This window comes from Haemaphysalis longicornis, unplaced genomic scaffold (genome assembly GCF_048455015.1).
Source record: "Haemaphysalis longicornis isolate Haplotype H1 unplaced genomic scaffold, Haemaphysalis longicornis Haplotype H1 scaffold_2, whole genome shotgun sequence".
NCBI classification, from domain to species: domain Eukaryota; kingdom Metazoa; phylum Arthropoda; class Arachnida; order Ixodida; family Ixodidae; genus Haemaphysalis; species Haemaphysalis longicornis.
Window position 1 is genome coordinate 183,145,082 of NW_027526295.1, and position 18,897 is coordinate 183,163,978.

General features: G+C 50.1%; 1 protein-coding gene across 1 annotated transcript in view; it reads left to right on the top strand.

The window, feature by feature from the left end:
• Nucleotides 1-18,897, top strand: part of LOC144168434 (uncharacterized) — a 46,981-nt gene that overhangs the window by 18,062 nt on the left and 10,022 nt on the right. Inside the window, exons 3-6 of the mRNA XM_077697423.1 lie at nucleotides 101-173; nucleotides 7,585-7,673; nucleotides 10,714-10,782; nucleotides 12,654-12,755. Coding sequence (XP_077553549.1) covers nucleotides 101-173; nucleotides 7,585-7,673; nucleotides 10,714-10,782; nucleotides 12,654-12,755 — 333 coding nt within the window. The remainder of the gene's footprint in view (nucleotides 1-100; nucleotides 174-7,584; nucleotides 7,674-10,713; nucleotides 10,783-12,653; nucleotides 12,756-18,897) is intronic.

Consider the following 18,897-nt stretch of genomic DNA (forward strand, 5'->3'; position numbering starts at 1 on the left):
TATTCAAATGTTGTGACTACTGCGGACTGCAGTAAAATTATCTAGTAGAAATCTAGTAGGTATTGTAGAGATAACTCAGGGATTAATCGATCCCGTGCAGGTCAACAGCTTTGTCATTTTATTGGTGCACGTGTTCCCCCCTCCGGAAACCGTGTTCAACCACAAGGAACCGGGTGAGTATGTGGAAATATGCAGCCTGGTATGATTCTCAATGTGCCTTGGAGGCAGACATGTAGTTTTATTGGAAGACTCCGAGCAGCAAGATGCCCCCAAATTTTCGAAGCTGTCGTGTACTGTTATGACGGCACAATACACTGCCAACTGCAAATACTGCCCGTTAAGACAGGCACCCTATACCACATCGTTTGGGAGTGCTCCCACACACCGCAACTCACACCAAACCCCAATCCCTCTTTTCAGCAGTGGGTGGAGATGCTGACCAGTTCTGACCTCTCCGACCAGCAAACGTTGGTCGAGAGAGCGAAGAAGGCCGGTAGACTCCAAGGGGTCCTGGACTGAGGACTCCTTTCACCGGGCGGGTGCCCCTGACACCAGCACCTTGCTGTTTAATAAAAGTTTATTCCTTCCCCTATGACGGCATCTTTCTTGCCACGAACCGACGTACTCGGTATAAAATAAAGCAACCATTACACGCAATTCCACAAGAAGTTGAGCAAAGTTGCTCTCGTGAAAAATGCTCATATATTCTTAGCACGTTGAGGTATTTGCGAGTCGGAGTGCAAGGCAAAACTTTGTTGTAGCGAAGCTTGCAAAATAGCTTGTAAGCGAGTGGGTCTTGAGAGGAGAGAGTGAAGCAGGAACATAAAGCCGGCAAAGACCAAAACGTGCCAGCGGCGTAGATGGCTCTAACACAAGACATGGCGTTGCTGCATCGGTTCGACCGTGGAACTAAGGTGAACTCAGTGTCAGTATGCAAAAATGTGGCTGCAGCATGCGGGTACCTAACGCTTCTATAATTTATTTTTCCTAACACAAATTTCCTGCCGAAAAGATGAGCATGCTGTATCGATCGAGGTGGACGAAATGCTACAAAATCAAATGTTGAATAGCTCTGCGCAAACGCATTCTAGACGAAGTTCAAAACCCTACGAAGTTGGAAATTTCGGTTATTGAAGAACAAGTATTTCACAGAGAAATAGAGTTTGTGGTCGAACAAGATAAAAAAAACTCTAGAAGGAAATCGTCATTTTTCTACGTTGAGTAATACGCTGTCTTTTGGAAATTCTCATGTGCTTGGTCACCAAACCAAGCCACCATTCAACACAATATTTGTTAAACGAAAATTAATCAGAGGAATGACGGCTTTCACCGGCGAACACAATAAATTATAGTTCTGATTGGCAGTTCACAATGCACGCGGCAGAAGATTATAAAAAAAGTTCTTCCCCCTTCCGCCAAGACAATTCGTAAAAGGGTAGTGACGGCTGTATTTACTACCTCCTTACGAACTTTACTACCCCGAAGAACGTTACGTAGGCTGTGCCGCTAAGTATGGAACCTAGATGCTATGGTTACTATAGTCTAGACCGTGCACTTAGTGAGTGCTGCTTGTTTGACACTAACATTCACTGATAGTTACAAAATTCTATGAATTATTGAACATAATAACTACAGCACTTCTCCCACTCCAAATCACGATTAAAAAGCTTTTGCAAATCCACATGCTGACTTGTGGTCATATCAAGCCCACCGACTCTTTCCGCTGCTGGGTATAAAAGCAAGAAGAGCAGATGTACAGTGGTCAAAACTGTTAACAACTACAAAGAACGAGGTGCCAGCGTATGCACAGAGCGGCAGCTTACGGTAGCGCTCGGGCGGCTAAGCAAGGCTGTGCGCATGCGCTGAAGCACCCGAGTGCAGTAGGGCAGCATCGTGAGTGCCGATAACCAGGCGCCAAAGATGCGGCTGTAGCTATCGTGAGCTGCCACTCTGTGCATCAGCAGGCACTTTGTGTTTTGTTGTTGTTAGCAGTTTTGACGACTGTACTTCCAAGGTAACTAAGTTATACTCGCTCTCCCCGTGAATCGCGTTGGTTTTCTTGCTCAATTTGTTTGTTGTCTAAGCGTGATATGTGCGCGTTGAATGTGTCTATGTCGTGCTGCGTGCTCAGCCGATCCACCTTGTCACGCGTAGCTTTTTACTAGGTTATGCGTGGCCCTTTAGTAAAAGCACTAAGTACCTAGTTTATACTGGGAAAAGTAACTGGTTAGTGTTCTGTTAGCAACAAGTGTCACAAGCTTTTAAGAGTGTTCTGCACCCAGCAGTTCGGGGTGATCCACTGAAGCTTCGCTGCTTTTCAACACTTCAGATAACTTTTTTTTTGTCAGCAGCTGCCTTTTCCGCTTCAGGAGCCGATATCTTTGCCTCCGGGCCCCACCGCAACCATACATCGAGAAATCTTCTTTTGCCTGCCACGTTAGCCATGTTACCACGGCTAACGCTGGCTCTGTTACGATCTCCCTGGTATTGGCTCCTCGGTCAGGTAGTGTGGCCGGTGTTGCGAGTATGCTAGCGCGTGCGTCCGTTGGTCCTGATTTGTGGCGAACATGGATGTCGAGTGGATCGAAAATTGCCCCATCTCCCCGCGAGGGAACCCTGGTGTGACGCGGCGCATGCATACGCGAAATGAGAGAGTGCACGTGTTTTAGCGACCACCACCCAGCTCTTTATTAGATTTAAGAATGATGACTTTATGGTCACTAAAGTGCACAGTGAGCGGTTGCCGCAGCAGTGGTCGAATCTTGGTTTCATCCTTGATGTTCGAGAAGAACGAGAGCGAGCGCTGACTGAACCGCCGCGGAGCGATACCCGCTTTATATTCACAGCGCTTGAAGGAGACGAGACCGCGGGAGAGAGTCGCGCATGCGCGCACATGCGCACCGGAGCAGCTGTTAACGCAGCGTTAACGCAGCGAAGCGCGCGCCAACCAAGCGCGCCAGCTGTCGTTATGCTAATCCGCCGGAGTGAGAGTGTTGCGCACAGTTGTGAGAGAGACGAATGAAGGAGAGTCGCGCATGCGCAGGTGGCGTGCGGACGGACGCCGACGACGCAGGAGGGACATGCCTCAGAGCAAGAGATGCGCCGCATCTAATAAAGAGACATTATGTACAGAAATTTACATAATTTGAGACGGAGTGAACAGGGCAGTGCGCTCCTGCGCGCCAGAGATTAAATAAGCAAGTTTAGCCCTGTCCCCTTTCACCCTTTTTCTGCGCTGTGTTCAGAAACGCACCGATCAGAAAAACCCACGGTGCTGGAATTGACACCCACACATTCACAGAGAGAGGGAAGCTTTCCCTCTAACACAGGTAGACGTCATGGGGGCCAAAGACAGAAAATCTACCTAAGGTCGAAGCCGTTCGGACCACCGAGGCTGAAGCGTCAGGAGGACTCCTGGGGCCCCCTCTGGTATTTCGGCGTTGGGCGGCTCGTTGAAGAGCGGCATCTCGGACACGTTACAAAGGTTCTCACGATGAGCGGCACACCGCACAGAAGGCAGGAACACAGCCTGCCACTGATAAGGACGCACCGCGCGTCCCTATCACGCCCTCCATTAAGTGTTATTGGTCATTATGGCAGCCTTATTTGGCGGGCGCTTGGGTGCCCGCGAAGTAGCCGAAAGCGGCTTATACGTCTGCAGCAGCATGGGTTGCCGTCGCGTCATTTTCTATAAAGCAGGGTCGTATCCCGTCTATGAGGGTGGGCACCCGAACGACGGAAGGCTTGGCTGGTTGAACCCGAGAATATCGACGACGGGTTTCGCAACACCGCACGCCGATCTTAACACTGGGATGTTCAAGCGTTGCGGCCTCTAGAAGAATGTGGAGACTCAGAAAAACTGAGTACAGCCGCCTATTGCGAGTGGATAGGCCGAAAGCCGACTTCTGCACAAGCAATACGCTCTTATGTGCAGGATGAGGGCTGGTTGAAGTAGGCACGAGAGAAAGATACGGGAATAAACAGCCATTCACAAAACGGCACAAACACAGCTTGGAGGCCAGAGGCTGTTAAGAATCTGTCGCCGGGGTAGGTCTCACAGATGTTCCACGAGGAAACGCGCGGCCGGCGGCACCGCGGCGTCGCTTTGTCTGGAACAGCTGCCGGCACTGCCGCTATGTCGGCGCGCTGGCTTGGAGTCGGCATCAAACAGACTAAATGGCTCAGCTACAGCGCACAGGCGTGGGCTCGGCACCCGTCAGGATGCCCCTGCACCGAACCGAACCCCACTGAAGCACGGGGCTCTCCACTCAGAAAAGGGAGCTGTCAGCCAAAAGGGCCGAAGTAAGGCAGGCAAGATTTGTTGCCCTTGGGCTGCTGCGTTCATGTCCACACAGCTCGATTCCTTTCGCCGAAAGTAGGAACAACGACGTCCTCATGTTTCCATGATAGTAAAGTAACAAGGGAGGTCAGCCAGCGAACTCCTGCTCAACACGTGCTGATAAACTGATTTCTGTCGGTGGGAACAGCAATGACATCAGGCGTCGCCGGTGAACCAAACAAGCAAAATTTAGTTTGTAGTGGTTCCGTCGGCGCCGCATGATGCAAGGCTGTTTCTGCACCGGAAGGTTCAAAACAAAAGAAAAGAATGAGGGGGACGAGCTAGTGCATAAAAATCACGAGCTATTCGACTCTGTGAAGGTGGATGACCAGCGAAGCTTTTAAGCTCACGACACACATAAGAGTTACAAATTTTGTGTCACAGAATAAATATAAAACGCACGAGCGACGTCCAGAGAAGAGAATCTAAATACAAAATGAAGAACAGCAAGTTTATATAATGAACGTTTATATAACGGGCGTCTAGCCTTGAAAATCTCCCCCATGACAAAAATTTCAAAAAGAAGCCTGCAGCGAGCGGTTTCTGCAGCGAGCGGCCCGAAGCGTTGCGAGGGCGTCTGCTCTGAGGAAGCCAACAAATATGGCGGCCCCGCCGCGGAGTTAAAGGGACCGCGGCGCCGCGGGTGAGGGGAGAGAAAAAAGAGGAGGGCGGCGGAGAAAGAGGGAGCAGTTGGCGCTACCTTAGTAATCCGCCTCTTTCACAACCCCACTGCGCATGCGCAATCCCCTAGCGGCCAAGTCCCTAAGCAGTCCAGTAGGGGCAGCAGACGACATTCCCCACAGCTCCCGCACAAGGGGGAAGGGGTCGTGGTTGTATTTACATCGTTTGATTTTTTGTGTGCGCTCGTTGTGCGTGGAACAATGCCCACAACTTGTGCTGCGTTCCGCTGTAACTCGGAGTGCCGAAAAGGGAACGGTGCCGGCTTCTATCGCTTCCCGTCGGCCGCACGCGATCGGCTACGGCGGCTTGCGTCGCTCGCGTCGGCTCGGGTGATGGGAACTGTAGGCTTAGCATCCTGGCGGATATTTGATCGCTGCTATCTGTGCAACTGCGAATGACAATCCGGAACACAACTTTTCACTACACTATCATACCCTTTCTCGCATGTGGAACTCTATTTAAGTTATAACTGCCGTTTGAGCGATCGGTGACCAAGACATCTGCGTAGCCAGTTTCGATGCTTCCGCGCAGGTATCGCCATCTCTCGGCTGCTCGGCGCACCGCGCGCCGCGGCGAGCGGTCAGCGTAGGCTTGCATCGCGGCAGATATATCTGATCGCCGCTTTTAAAATAAGCCCTGACAACAATCCCTAGCACAATTTTTCACCATACTAACACCTACTTTCTCGCATGTGGAACTTTTTAGCGATCAGATTGATTCAGAAGAGCAGCGACAAGCGCGGTTGCTACCGTGGTCTGCGCCGGTTCGAGCCGCTGAGTGTGCCGAGCTGGCAGGCGCGGCCGGCGTGTGCGCGGACTGTTTCCGAAGGCAGAAAACGCTTCACGATTGCTTGCTTTATCCATTTCTTGCGAACAAACGCGCAGAATCTACAAATTCAGCTCAGCGATCGTCGTAGTTGACCATGGTGCAAAAACTGTGGGCGGAGCGACGCCGACGACGCATCTGATGCGCGCATCGGGCCGTCTCAAATTCACGCGTACGACTAGTGGCGACAGTCGTAACGATCAGTCGCATGCGAATCGCGTGTACCAATCGTACATGTGTCCAGCGCTTAAAGGCATTTTGCGAACTGCCGGCCTTTGTTGAACTGGCGATCGCACTTCATGCCAGACGACTCCAAGTACTGCTCGAGCTGCCACTCGGACGGCACACGGATCTGTCCGAGATTTCTCTGCCAGCCCTCATTCAGTGATAAGAAGCCGCCTGGTATTATGTGATGACCAGGGGCTGTCGTCTTAAGGCGTTAAAACACCAACACAGAAGAAAAACTTCGGCTGCTCCTCGCCGTAATGTGGGATTGCCGTGCATACAACGAGAACGCAGCCGGAGGAAACGCCGGCAAACCCTACGGCTTCAACTTCCGCTAGGCACGCTAGGTGGCAGCACACCGCAATGAAAGAGGCGGATTTTAGGGATCTTAGCAGGGGCGGCTTTCTCTCCCTCCCGTTAGGGGAGGGAGAGTGGCGAGAGCCTCCCTGCGCTGACGTTCAGCTGTCGATTCCTTTTCGCGAACCGTAGAGTTTGGGCGGGGACGGCGATGCCGTTCTCAGGCGAGCGCCCGTTGACGATCGAGCCGACACAAGAGAAGCACTGCTCCGCTGTTTTAGCAAATTTCAGACTGGTGTAGCTGGGCTTAATTAAAAAAAAAAATGCTGGCAAAAGCTCAAATCGCGTTTTAAAAAGTTGAGCTTAAAAGTTGAGTTTTCTGCGCAGCGATTACGAATCACAACACTAGGAAATGTCGGTTTACCTAGCCCTGTATACTGCAGTCGCCAAATTTAGCTGCAATTTGTATAGCTTGCTCTCACTGGCGAGGCACGCATGCAGGAAACCATGTAAGGGCGCCGTTACTGGTTACGTCGGGCTCCGATGGATAGCGGTACTTGTCCGTGCTAAGCATATGATCCGTGTTGGACGTTCCAAACTCTACCCCACGGAACGCAAAGTAATGCCTCGACTCCAATGTGAGTGCGATTAATAACATCTCTGTTGACACCATCGTCGAGAATCGGGTTGAGACGGAGCAGACGACGCACGCCGGTGTTTTTTTTTTCTTCGGCATGCGGACGCAGTGGCACAAGCCACGCCATGTCCGTGGCATTTTCCAGTGTTGCCAAGTGAAGAAATTGGCAGCTAAACTTTTCAATGAATACCACCTATATAATCACTTTTTGTCGGAATCGTATTCGAACGAAAATATTTCTATTTATTCAGAAATAGTGCTACTATTCGCACATCGCTGTTGTACTCTTTGTGGGTACGTAGCAACAAAGTTATAAATAAAACTATGTGGGTGTACAACAATATATTTGGTAAGCGAATGCAATAGTGTAGAGCTGTTTACAATTGTGGCAAGACCACTGAGATGAAGACTTCGTTTTTGTTAAAGCATTGTTTAACTGTTCACAGTGAAATAAAGTCGAATAGAAACCGCGTACTTTTGATGAGGCATACAAATTATTTTTATTTTCTTGACGTCATGTTGGGTTTCTATCCGGCATTTCCTGATCTTAAAAGGCTTTCCGTCCCGATTTTGACTGCAGGCAGCTTGATCTACATCACCAGCGTGAAGACTTTCCAGAGTGGAGTCAGCGTGATTCTGGATATCCTTACCATTATAGGAGTGTGGGACGTAAGTGCCATTCATTCGTTCATTTCTTAATTCCGTGCTTTCAGGGGTCACCAAATGCATAGGGTTTCTTGTTATGACAACCATCGCATTGCAAATCGCTGAAAAAAAAATTACGTGGACGTTTGAGCACTTCTTATGATGTAGTGACTGCGGAAGTGTGCGTGTCCAGTGGCAAAGCGAGCACATGACCTCCTATCATTATCATCATCATCATCACCATTTGCCTTTTGTGTCTTTTTCTCCGTTTGGTTACTACGACTCAGCGCACACCCGCATAATACCCCTGTCACACGGGCACTTTCAATCCGCATTGAAGCGAAGCGCAATCGACTTTTCAAGCGCGCTCGACGCTCCCCCGCTGCTACACGGCACGTTTCGATCCCGATGAAGTCGTGGCCTCCCCTCGCCGCCGGCAGCCGATCGCGGAGGCCACGCAGAAGTTGCGCCGGTTTTACTCAAGTACGCCAGATGGCGCCAAAAATGTACTTTGCGGCCGGCGTCTGCTAGTTGGTCGGTGATGTTCGGGTTCCGCAAGCATCTATCAACACAGGACGTCATGCTACAACTTCAAGAGCTGGTGATCAAAAGAGCAACGCGAAACAGCCCCAGGGCAATCCTCGCCCTAGACCTCAAAGGGGCATTCGACAATGTCACTCATTCTAGTATACTCACTAACCTCAATGAGACGATGTGCGGGCAGCGCACTTTTGGATATGTGAAAGACTTTCTGTCCTCCCGTAAGGCACGAATCTCAGCGGGTGAAGAGCGGTCGGAGCCCATTGAATTGGGGGAGCGGGGAACCCCACAGGGAGCAGTGTTATCACCACTCCTGTTCAATCTGGCCTTACTGCCACTGCCACGTCTGCTAGACCAAATCGAGGGAATCGGACACGCGTTCTACGCGGACGATATTACTATATGGACGGAGCGAGCGGGTTCCGACGGCTGGATGGAGGAGACCCTTCAGGCGGCAGCACTCACAGTGCACGAGTACGTGAAGACCTGTGGACTCAGTTGCGCGCCACAGAAGTCTAAACTCCTCGTAATCCAACCAGGGAAGCCAAGCAAGCAGCCCCCACCAGACATCCACATCCAAATTGACGGCACCAAAGTAAAGCCGACAGACACATGTAGAATCCTCGGTCTCCTAATACAAGACAATGGCAAAGAAGACGCCTTCGTCGACAAGATCAAGACCAGCGCGGAGAAGATCCTAGCCATGCTGAGAAGGGTTTCAACTCGAAACAGAGGACTGAAGGAAGACGACGCCCTCAGACTCGTGAAGGCATTCATTACATCCAGGATAACATATTCGGCCCCGTATCTTAATCTCAACAAGACGCAAAAAAACACAGTCGATACCATCATCAGAAAGGCCACCAAACAAGCCCTCGGCCTACCCATCTATTCGTCGACCCAGCGCCTTCAAGCCATGGGGGCACACAACACACTCGACGAACTCATAGAAGCCCACCTGTCTAACCAGCGACTCCGCCTGAGCCAGACAAATCATGGCCGCGCGGTTCTGGATAAGATAGGGTGGCGCAAGGAAAGAGCAACAATCAAGAGGTCCATCCCAACTGAATGGATGACGACAATCACCACCAAGCCCTTACCGCGGAACATGACGCCGGGGAAAAATGATGGCAGGAGAGAAGCCAGAGCTCAGGCGGTTAATGCCAAAATGCAGCGGATTGAGGGAGTCCTATACGTGGATGCGTCCCTCGTCAAGGGCAGCAGCAAAGCAGCAGCGGTGGTAACCGACGGGGAACGGTTGATAAACAGCGCTGCAGTCAACACCAGAGAGTCAGCGACAGCAGAGGAAGTGGCCATAGCCCTGGCGCTCGTCCAACCGGGTGCCAGGGTGGTGGTCACCGACTCCAAAAGAGCATACGGCGGCTACAGGAAAGGGGTGATCTCCTCAGAGGCAGCCGCGTTATTAACGAAGAACAGGGCTCCGGAGCGAGCCGTAGAGCTCGTATGGGTGCCTGCCCACACACTGGTAGCCGGCAACGTCATAGCCGACTATCATGCCCGAGCGATGACCCTCCGGGCAGGGCAGGACACCGAGACCACCAACCCGGTGCTCACGTACAGAGAGATTACCTCCGATTATAGGGAGGATCGGCGCACCTTCCCCGAGCCGCACCGCACCCTGAGCAGGGAACAACAAACAATCATCAGGCGCATTCAGGCGGGTTCACGTACACACCCAGTCCTGATGAAAAAATTCTACCCAGAAACCGAAGAGGACACTTGTCCATTTTGCAGAAATAGCATAGGCACTCTCGCACACATCCTGACGGAGTGCAATTCACTCAAGTCCCCTATCCCCCCCACCCCCCCTCCACCCTCCACTACCCGACCCCATGAGCGATGGGAGACCTTACGGTCCAGCCCCGCCCTGCCGATCCAGCTCGCGCTGGCGACCAGGGGCCAGGAGCTGCTGGCCGTATATGGGTCCCGAAACCAGGGAACCACCCCGTCCGACGTCTGAGAAGACGCCGTCATTTTATTTGAGCTCAATAAATGTTTTCTACTACTACTACTACTACCGGCGTCTGGTAACTTTGCGCGGTCTTAGGAATACGTAACTATACAAATGTTACCGCACGCTTATTTGGGTCAAGTTATTTGATACAATTTCTGAGATTAGTTGAAGTTGTCACCTTCTGTGCCATTAGTCACTGGGGACGAGAGTATCACCGCTTTTGTACGATCGCACTCGGAAACTTCAATCACGCTTGAGAAACCAGGATTGAGTTCGAGCGGTATCGGGCTCGATCGCGATTGAAACTGCCGTGTAGCAGCGCCCGATCCGGATTGAGCTCGATTAGCACAACCGTGTGACGTTGCGCCACGTGGCCGGTTGCATTCTGCACGTTTCGTCCAGCAATTGTGCCCAGGCCCTTGGATGTCGCTGAGCGCACGTAGCCTGCTCGCGCGTTTCGCTTCCTTGGCGTGTTATACATATTAAAAAGAAATGTTATCTGAAATTTGCACCTATAGCCTGATACATCTGACGGTTTCTTTTTAACAGATGGACAAAAAGACGACACCCCGTAAGCACCCACGTGGGTTTCGGGAAACGTGCATGGCCCGCCTCAAGGTGAGCACGTAAAATAGGTGCGCAATCGCAAGCCGAAATGCAGCACGCACGCGATTCAACTGGCTTCAGTATTTCCCGGTGGACGTCTGTTAATGCCCATGGGTAGTTGGGAAGGATCAAAACCCGCTCGATTGTTGCCATGGAGCGTTTCTTCGACAAGGGAACAAACCAGAGGGCGGCGCCAAATTGGCCAAGGTAATAGCATGGTAATAATATATTAAAAAGGAACAAATAGAGAGAGATCCAGATGGCGCAGAGTAGGGGGAGGGGGGGGGGGTGTAATCGTTGTCGGGAGAAATCTTTGTCCCGTAGTGGACCGTCAATAAAATGACAGTAAATTTCAGTTCTTGCTCTCCTCAGGAATGCGCCGCCGTGTCTCATATCTCCGTGACGGACGAGGCAAACGCCGAATCCAAACTATGTGCACTTCATGTACAGGATATATACAGGACCCATAGCAACCGCCCGTAGGTGGGCTTGGAATCAATGATGTTCCGTCCCCGCACGGAAAATTCCTGGTCCGATCCGGTGGAAAAACGTGGTCAGAAGGTAGGAAGGAAAATTTCGGCTCTAATTTTGGTTAAAAGGGGAAAAGGCGATCAGTCATAGATACAGGGAATTTTGGGAGTAAGAATATAAAAGAAAAATGTCAGTAAACCAGACCTCGCATCATTTATTACTTTTAAAGACGCAACAGTCACCTTTGTCGAGTGAGCACCATGTTTCACGAAACGATTGTCTCCACGAATAAAACAAGCCAGGTACAAATACGTTCACAAACAAACCAAAGACAGAAAACGGCTTGCCGCGGTGTGGTGGCGCCGTCTGTGTTCACTAACGGTAAACAAGGCCCTGTGATGTCATTGCAGGCCACGAAAACGCACGATTTAGCGGGAAAATCAAAGTTTTAACTTAAAATAATTAATTTTTCAGCGAATAAAGAACCGTTTGCATTCGGACAAGCGTTGGGGGCAGTATAGAACACGAAATCTTTCGAATAACACAAACTTGTGTTTTGTCCTCATGGCTCTTCTAAGTAGACCTAGGCGGCACTGGCTAACGCCCAAAACGGAACAGGAAACCCCGTAATGATTTATTAGCCGCAAAAAAGAGAATGCAGGGAAATTTACAGGGAATTCTTGAGAAACCAGCGGGAAAAAATGCTTAAAATAGGTAATTCATAAACCTAGCAATGGGAATTTTTCTCACCAGCACGAACATCACTGCTTCAAATGCTTGACGGGGTCTAACCGGCGCCTTAGGGAGTCTCCCCCGCAACCAACAGCGAGATAGATAGAAAGATACCCTCTTGCTATTCTAGTTCCCTTTTGGTAGGGGGAACTATAGAATATATTCACTCCGATCTCGGTGAGGGAAGGAGAAAGTTACAGAGAAGCAAGAAAAAGCAACGCAGGGTACAATGCGTACCGATCGAGCAAAGGGCGTTTGGAAAACGAATTTAGTGGCCGCCCCCAACAAAAGTCAAAGCAGAGTCCTTGAAATATTCTGGTCAAAGAAAGCCGCATATCTTGTCGCAGGCCGGAGGCGGTCTTGCTCGCTTCCGCACGCACCTCGCGTCGTGACGGGTTATTGTTAGCACCCCTTCAGCGAGTGACGACGTCTCCGCATTTGCATCGTGCGGAGCGCAAGCAGTACAACGAATAATTCAAACCACGGCCAAGGCTTACAATGATGTTTATAAAATGTAGCACGAGTTTTCTATAGCAGTTGCTATATAAATATACCGAAAGTGTAAGCGTTGAGCGTAAACACGACGCACTGATAACTTGAAAATCAGTCGTTGTCGGCAAGCTACGCCGTCGTGCTAATGCTTGTCGTTTGGTCGGGCTCGTGTTTCTTTCTACCCCCAGAATCCAAAACGCGCGCTGCTTATCTTCATCACCTGGTCCGTGACCACGTCGCCAGCCAACCTGGGCACCGACATGGTCTATAATTACTACACCAGCAGAAATGTGAGTCGTGACCTCACCTGACTTTTTCTTGCGAGTCGAAACGGCCTTTTCATTCCTGCACTCTGTGTAGGGCGCTTGCGTTCTAAAAGAAAGCACTCTGCGGTAAAACTACTACTGCACTTTTAAAAATGATCCACTTCGCCCTCAGCTAGCCAGCGTTCGGGCTATTATCAGTTCCAGCCGTCATTCAGCGTCATTCATTCAGTAGTCGTCACCATTTTTAGTGCGCTAGCATGACACCAGCGTTACTTCGCTCATTTGGCGAAAAACGCGGAGTACCAAGATCCTCTACCTAAACAGCGTGGCCAGACGCTATCGGCAAAAAGCTGTGGCCAATAAGAATGACCTTCAAACAAAGGTTCCCAGAGCCTGCAATTTTCGAAATTGGTCCTAAAATTGTCTTCTTAGCAATGCGTTCGTGAAAGTCATGAACCTGATCTCATTTTTATGGAACTTCCTAGTTTATGCCCTACGGGGTTTACAAATTCATAGTTTTACAAATTCATAGAAATGCTCTTAATGGGGTAGTTTGCTTATTTTATAAATGTATCTTTTCTTTACTGAGGCAAAAACAAACAAGAAACTCATTTTTGTTTATCGACTTCTCACTAAATGGCGCTGGCTGGCTGTCAGCAAGCAAGAGTTTTATTTTCTTATTTCAGTACAGAAGTGACCTATCTCTGAAATAAGCAAACCAGACAGTTGTGAACATTGGTATGCATTTGTAAATCTCCTCGTACTGGTGCACGATGGTCTTTAAGTGTGTGGGTCATGAAATAGGGATGTTAACAGGTGAGTTTAAAAACCCAGTGTGAAGTTTACTTTTGTAAAGCCGGCTTTCCCACATTAATTATCGCAGTGAAGCTTACTCAAAGAAAAATTTATTTCGCGTGTTTGGCACTGAACTCAGCAGCACTGAAATTAGCGACAATTAGCGACAGAAATCAACGAGAATTACTGTGAACGCATGCTCACACAAGCGAAAGCTATGGCACCCAGTCTGTTTTAATGCGGAAAAATGATTAGCTTGGTAATTCTAACTTCCAGCATCACTGATACACACATGACCAACGTCTAAAAAAATTTAGAGCAGGGTATTTAAAAAGAAGGGTACATGTGGGTCTGGGTAGGATTCGAACCAGGGACCTCAAGAGTGCAGACTGGCAAGCAACCCTAACGCCACCACAGCTCGGTGACTACAGCTGATAAACGCGGACCTAGTGGATGCCTTTTAAGCGCCGACTTAGAAACGAGCGTTAGCTACATATACCGAGGCTTGCACGAGTAATTTGTAATATTAGCGCGGTAATTACCAATGCAGCATTTAGGCAAGTAGCAAAGTACCCTTATGCTAAATTTCCTCGGTATGACCTTAGACACAGTAACGGAAAGAATAAGACAGATACGCGAAGGAAAAACGATAAAGGCTGGACTGGTGAAACACGTTGCGGCGTTTGATAAAGGAACGTGGGTTATAAACAAACATGTACTGAGGTACATGAGTAATTGTAGGCCTCCTGATAACAATGAGAATACAGGTTCGGCAATTGGACACTGATGCTTTCGCAATTCCTACAACATAAGAAATGCTTAGTTGTACTCGTAATTTTTTGTTCCTGCATTGTAACGAGCCGAAAAGCGGTCATGGCGTCATGAGCACGACCTTAAACGCCCTCGTCACTGCTTTCCTGCGCACTGGGGCTGGGCGTTGATGCGCTCGATTCACTAAACCAAAGAATAAACACTGAATGAAAAATAACGCACCCTGTAGACGGCAATTGACAGCGAATGTAAGACTGATCTGCTCTGATATATCGCGCTAACGATAAAATACGACCCATATTTTTGTTTCTTCTGCACATGCGCAGGCTGACATGCTCATCATAAATGCTGTGATACGGGTTTCAATAGAAGCGGTTAAGGTAAGTGAAAAGCGAACTGAGAGCGCCGCAATATTAAAGCTTTCTTAGTGGCACCGATGGCGTTCTGTCAGAAAACTAATGCATTTCACCATACACTGGTTGGTGGGCCGGAAAGCTCTGATAAGATCTCTGGACACACGGCGCGTACGTGAAATCGGACTTTCATCGCTTAAACATGGTTACTTCGAAATCCCGAAAAAAGGAACAGTTCTTGATAAGACAATAGGCGCATCGATCATGTAGCAGTACAACAGTATACTGTATCTCATAAACCACGTGTCGGTACCCATTCAGATAATTCTAAGATGCGTTTACTTTTTTTTTAAATTCGTGTTTTTGCCATGCCGCTTATGAAAGACGGTGTAAAGATGGGAAGAGAGGAGAAAGTAGGAAATCAAGAGAAAGATAAGAAAGTTTGAAAGCAAGCGAGAGAATGCGAACACAAAAAAAAAATAATTGCGGGTTAGCTCAGCTAACCTTGGATGTACGCAAAGCAAAAGCTTGGCTTAGTCTGGCTGAGTCCTGGTTTCGCTTGGTTAACCATTGATGTACCTGTATTGCCGACCACGGATCAAAGCCGTTCGGTCCCGTGCAACGCTCGCAGAAGCAGGTCCGGCCTCGCTTTCATCCTCGGCGAACGCGGCGCAAGATGAGTCACATCGCCCGAGACGCCCCAGCGGCGCATGCGTGGGAGGCTGCGGCCTGCGGGTTTGGTCGGCTGTCGATCAGCTGAGCGGCCGCGATGTGATCAGAACGACTTGTGATCAGAAGACGCACCCCCGGGGGCAACAGCCGGGGGTGCGTCTCCGGTCGAAAGGTTAACTCGGGCATCCTCCGCGAAACCGCTGGACGAAAGTAGTAGAGCTTTGCTTTGATTGATTGTAGGTTTAACGCGCCGACGCAACGCAGGCGATGAGGCGCGCCGTAGTGGAGGGCTCCGGATTGATTTTGACCACCTGGGGATCTTTAACGTGCGCCGAAATCTCGTACACACGGGCGTTTTTGCTTTTCGCCTCCATCAGAAAAGCGGCCGCCGCGGCCGGGAATCGAGCCCGCGACCTCGTGCTCAGCAGCGCAACGCCTTAGCCACTGAGCCACCGCGGCGGGTTAGAGCTTTGCTTTAAGATCACAGTTAGTCAGGAAACCGATAGCAGCGGTCAAGTCTACAGGTAGGCATGTTGTCCGGTTTCGTGTAGAAAGGTCGTTAGAGACCTGCAGTAGCGGTCTTCTTGCACATAGCGGTTGAAGTCACCCGGTTTATACCAGTAAAGACCAACCACTCTGAGCGCAATGTCCCGCACTGTCCTTGTGTCTGTGCACATCCACAAGAAATGCTTGACATAAACTTTGTGCGCGAAAAATCGCCGCACGGGTTCGTTCTTCGTTGCGATTTGGGTCTTCGAAGGTTTGAAGATCGATTGGATGCCCTTTCAGCGAAAATTGTGACGCCCTTCTGGCGAAGGTTTTGGCGCAGTTTTTATGTGAGAAAGCTTTTGCGCTTCTCTTAAAGGAGCACTGACGCCAATTTTCGGCGTTAATATTATTGCTCAGTTTGCTTCCTTCACTCAACAGAATACCCTGGCTGAAATATGAGCGGCCTGCGACGCGAAGAACATAGTTCAATTGGATCTCATTTATCGCGCCGACGGAGCAGCGCGCGGAGCGGCACACAGCAAATGGACATCAGCGTGACATCACTCCTGGCACGGCCGCTGGATCTCCTGGAGAGGAAAAAGAAAAAACGCGACAGCGCTCGTCAAAAACTCGTGACGTCACTTCACGCGCGCGGCCCCACGAGCGGCGAGCGAGCGCAAAACCCTCTCAAGCGGGCGCCGGTGACGTCTGCACAAAGCGGTGAGGTCAGGCCGGGATTCTCTCATATGCGCCGTTCGGGATGAAAGCGCGGGAATTTGAAACAAACGATTTTCAGGCCGTTCAATGTAATTAACTATCGCGCGCTGAAGTATTTGAAGTGCTGTTTCAGGTTGGCCAGACCATTAAGCATCGATAAAAGCAATAAAAGTGTAACATAAAATTTTCGTGTCAGTGCTCCTTTAACTTTCTTTAGGGAGGGATGGTAAAGTTTTTCCTTCTCGGCTTGTCCTATGTAGCGACACTTCAGCGCGGGCTTCACAAAACATAACTTGACAACTGGTTGATCATTGGTTGATAAATGGTAAAGAGATTGCCACGAGTTCATCGAAGCCCTAATATGAACTGCAGACAAATTTAACAGGAAAAGGGGTGCCTTCTTAGCGGCCTCTTAATAGTGCAGAGAACATAAAAACCGTTGCTGTAGGTCTTGCTTTCTCAGATAACCTTTAGCGCTTCAAAAGCATGGATGGTAGCAGCTAGTTCCAAAACGTTCCTTCGAATCGCGTCTCACAACACCTTAAAGCAGATGTCCTCTGCAACTTTTGTTTTCCGGTTTTACAAATTTGTCGTGCCATGCTTTGCCGGCGTCATTTGCGGATTTTTTTTCAACTCTAGAGTTCATAGTACAAGTGTTTGAACAAAAACTTTTCGGTACTTGAGTGCCTTCTTTTTCTTTTATACTTGAGACACTGAAAACTCGAGCATCGATCGATTCTTTTATTTCCGTAGAAGATTTTAAGGTACCGCATTTATGGGCATGGGCGGGCCGTGTGTGGTTGTAAAACAACAACTTTCGCTCTCGTGCATCTTTCCTCAAGTTCAGTGCTGTTGCGACCGAGTGGGGGCACCCGATCCGAGCTCCGTGGCCTCCGACATACGAGTGGTAGCGTGTATGATGCGAACGGCCAGCCGCTGTTGCAGCCGTGAAGAAGTCCAGAAGCCGTAGGCTAACGTAACTGTTTACTTCATAGCGAGAGGTGAGCCGAAGCCAAAGAACAATGCCCCGACGGGCGAGGTTACAATACAGGACTCGAGCAGAGCGACAGCATCGATTCGCTGCTCAAACAGGAATGGCTTACAACGCTTGCGTGGGTCTATTTATACCCAAAAGCGGTAACGGTCAAAACGCAACAAGCGGCAACACGCCACGAACGTCACAGACACACATAACGCTCTTTCCAGAGTTCGTAAGCTGTTCATAGCCTCGCGCACGTTGAGTCCGAGAGAGGGGAGAGAGGAGGACTCCGTTGCGATCGACGGGGCCTCTGTGTCTTTGAAGAGCGTGGAGACGAGCCTCGCTGGCAGCCGCCGAAGTTTTGAAATGCGCCCAAAGCGAGGCGTCTGACGCGGCTTGTCGCAACTTGTCACCGACATGGTGGCGCCTGACGGCAGAAATGCGCACGAGGTTGCTTCGCCGCACAGCCGTGGAGTGCTGCGGGAAAGTACGGCGGCGCTGGCCGATTCGTAACAGCTTCTCCGCCGGGGGTCCGAGATCCCGATGGATAAGGGTCTTCAACCGTTGTCCGGAGGGATGCTGTCGAAGTGAAGTGTTCGGCAGACGCTCGACTCCAGGCCTGGGCTGTACGACACTGTGCTGGAGCTTCACCGGGCCGGTCACGGGACGAGTAGTGGCTCCCCAAGAACATCTCTGGCTTGGTCAGGCAAGCAACATCACAACACAGGAAGACACAACCGCATCGCCAGCAAGTGCGAAGACAAATCCACACTGAAGCTGTACCAGGCTTTTAGTTGCGATAAAATACGCTAATAACTAACTAATCTAGTTATATTTGAAAGGTGAAATTTCGCGTGATTGGAAATGTCCCACACAAAAAGAAGTGTGATCGTAAAGGGCGAAACCTGCTCCAGGAAAAACAATGAACTTGAGAAAGTCAGGCGTCTACAGGCCACTTCTCGCGCTGAGAGCTGCGATTTGAGCTCACGTCATTGCTCCGAGCTTTCCCAGTTTTGTACCGCACTTTAGGTGCGCCCGTTCTCTGAAAGCGACTGCTGCGACCGCGTGAAAGGACACCGGCCGTTGTTTTCGACAAAGGTCGAGCGCGCGGAGGAGCGAACGAGATTTTCCAACGTTCAAACGAGAGGCGCGCACTCCTTTTTGGAGGCGGAGTTCTCTTGGCGCGATGCGAGCTCACGGCTTTGCCCCTCCGCGTGCCCACACTGAAACACGCGCCACAAGTACGCGAGGAAGTTTTTTCTCTCTCCTCGTTGCTCGCCTTTTCGCGAACGCGTTCGGCAAGCGAACATCGGAACGCGTTTACGTTCTCTTCTCTAGGCTGGTCGGTTCCCCACTTCGGCTCAGCCGCAGGCGACACCGGAACCTCAAC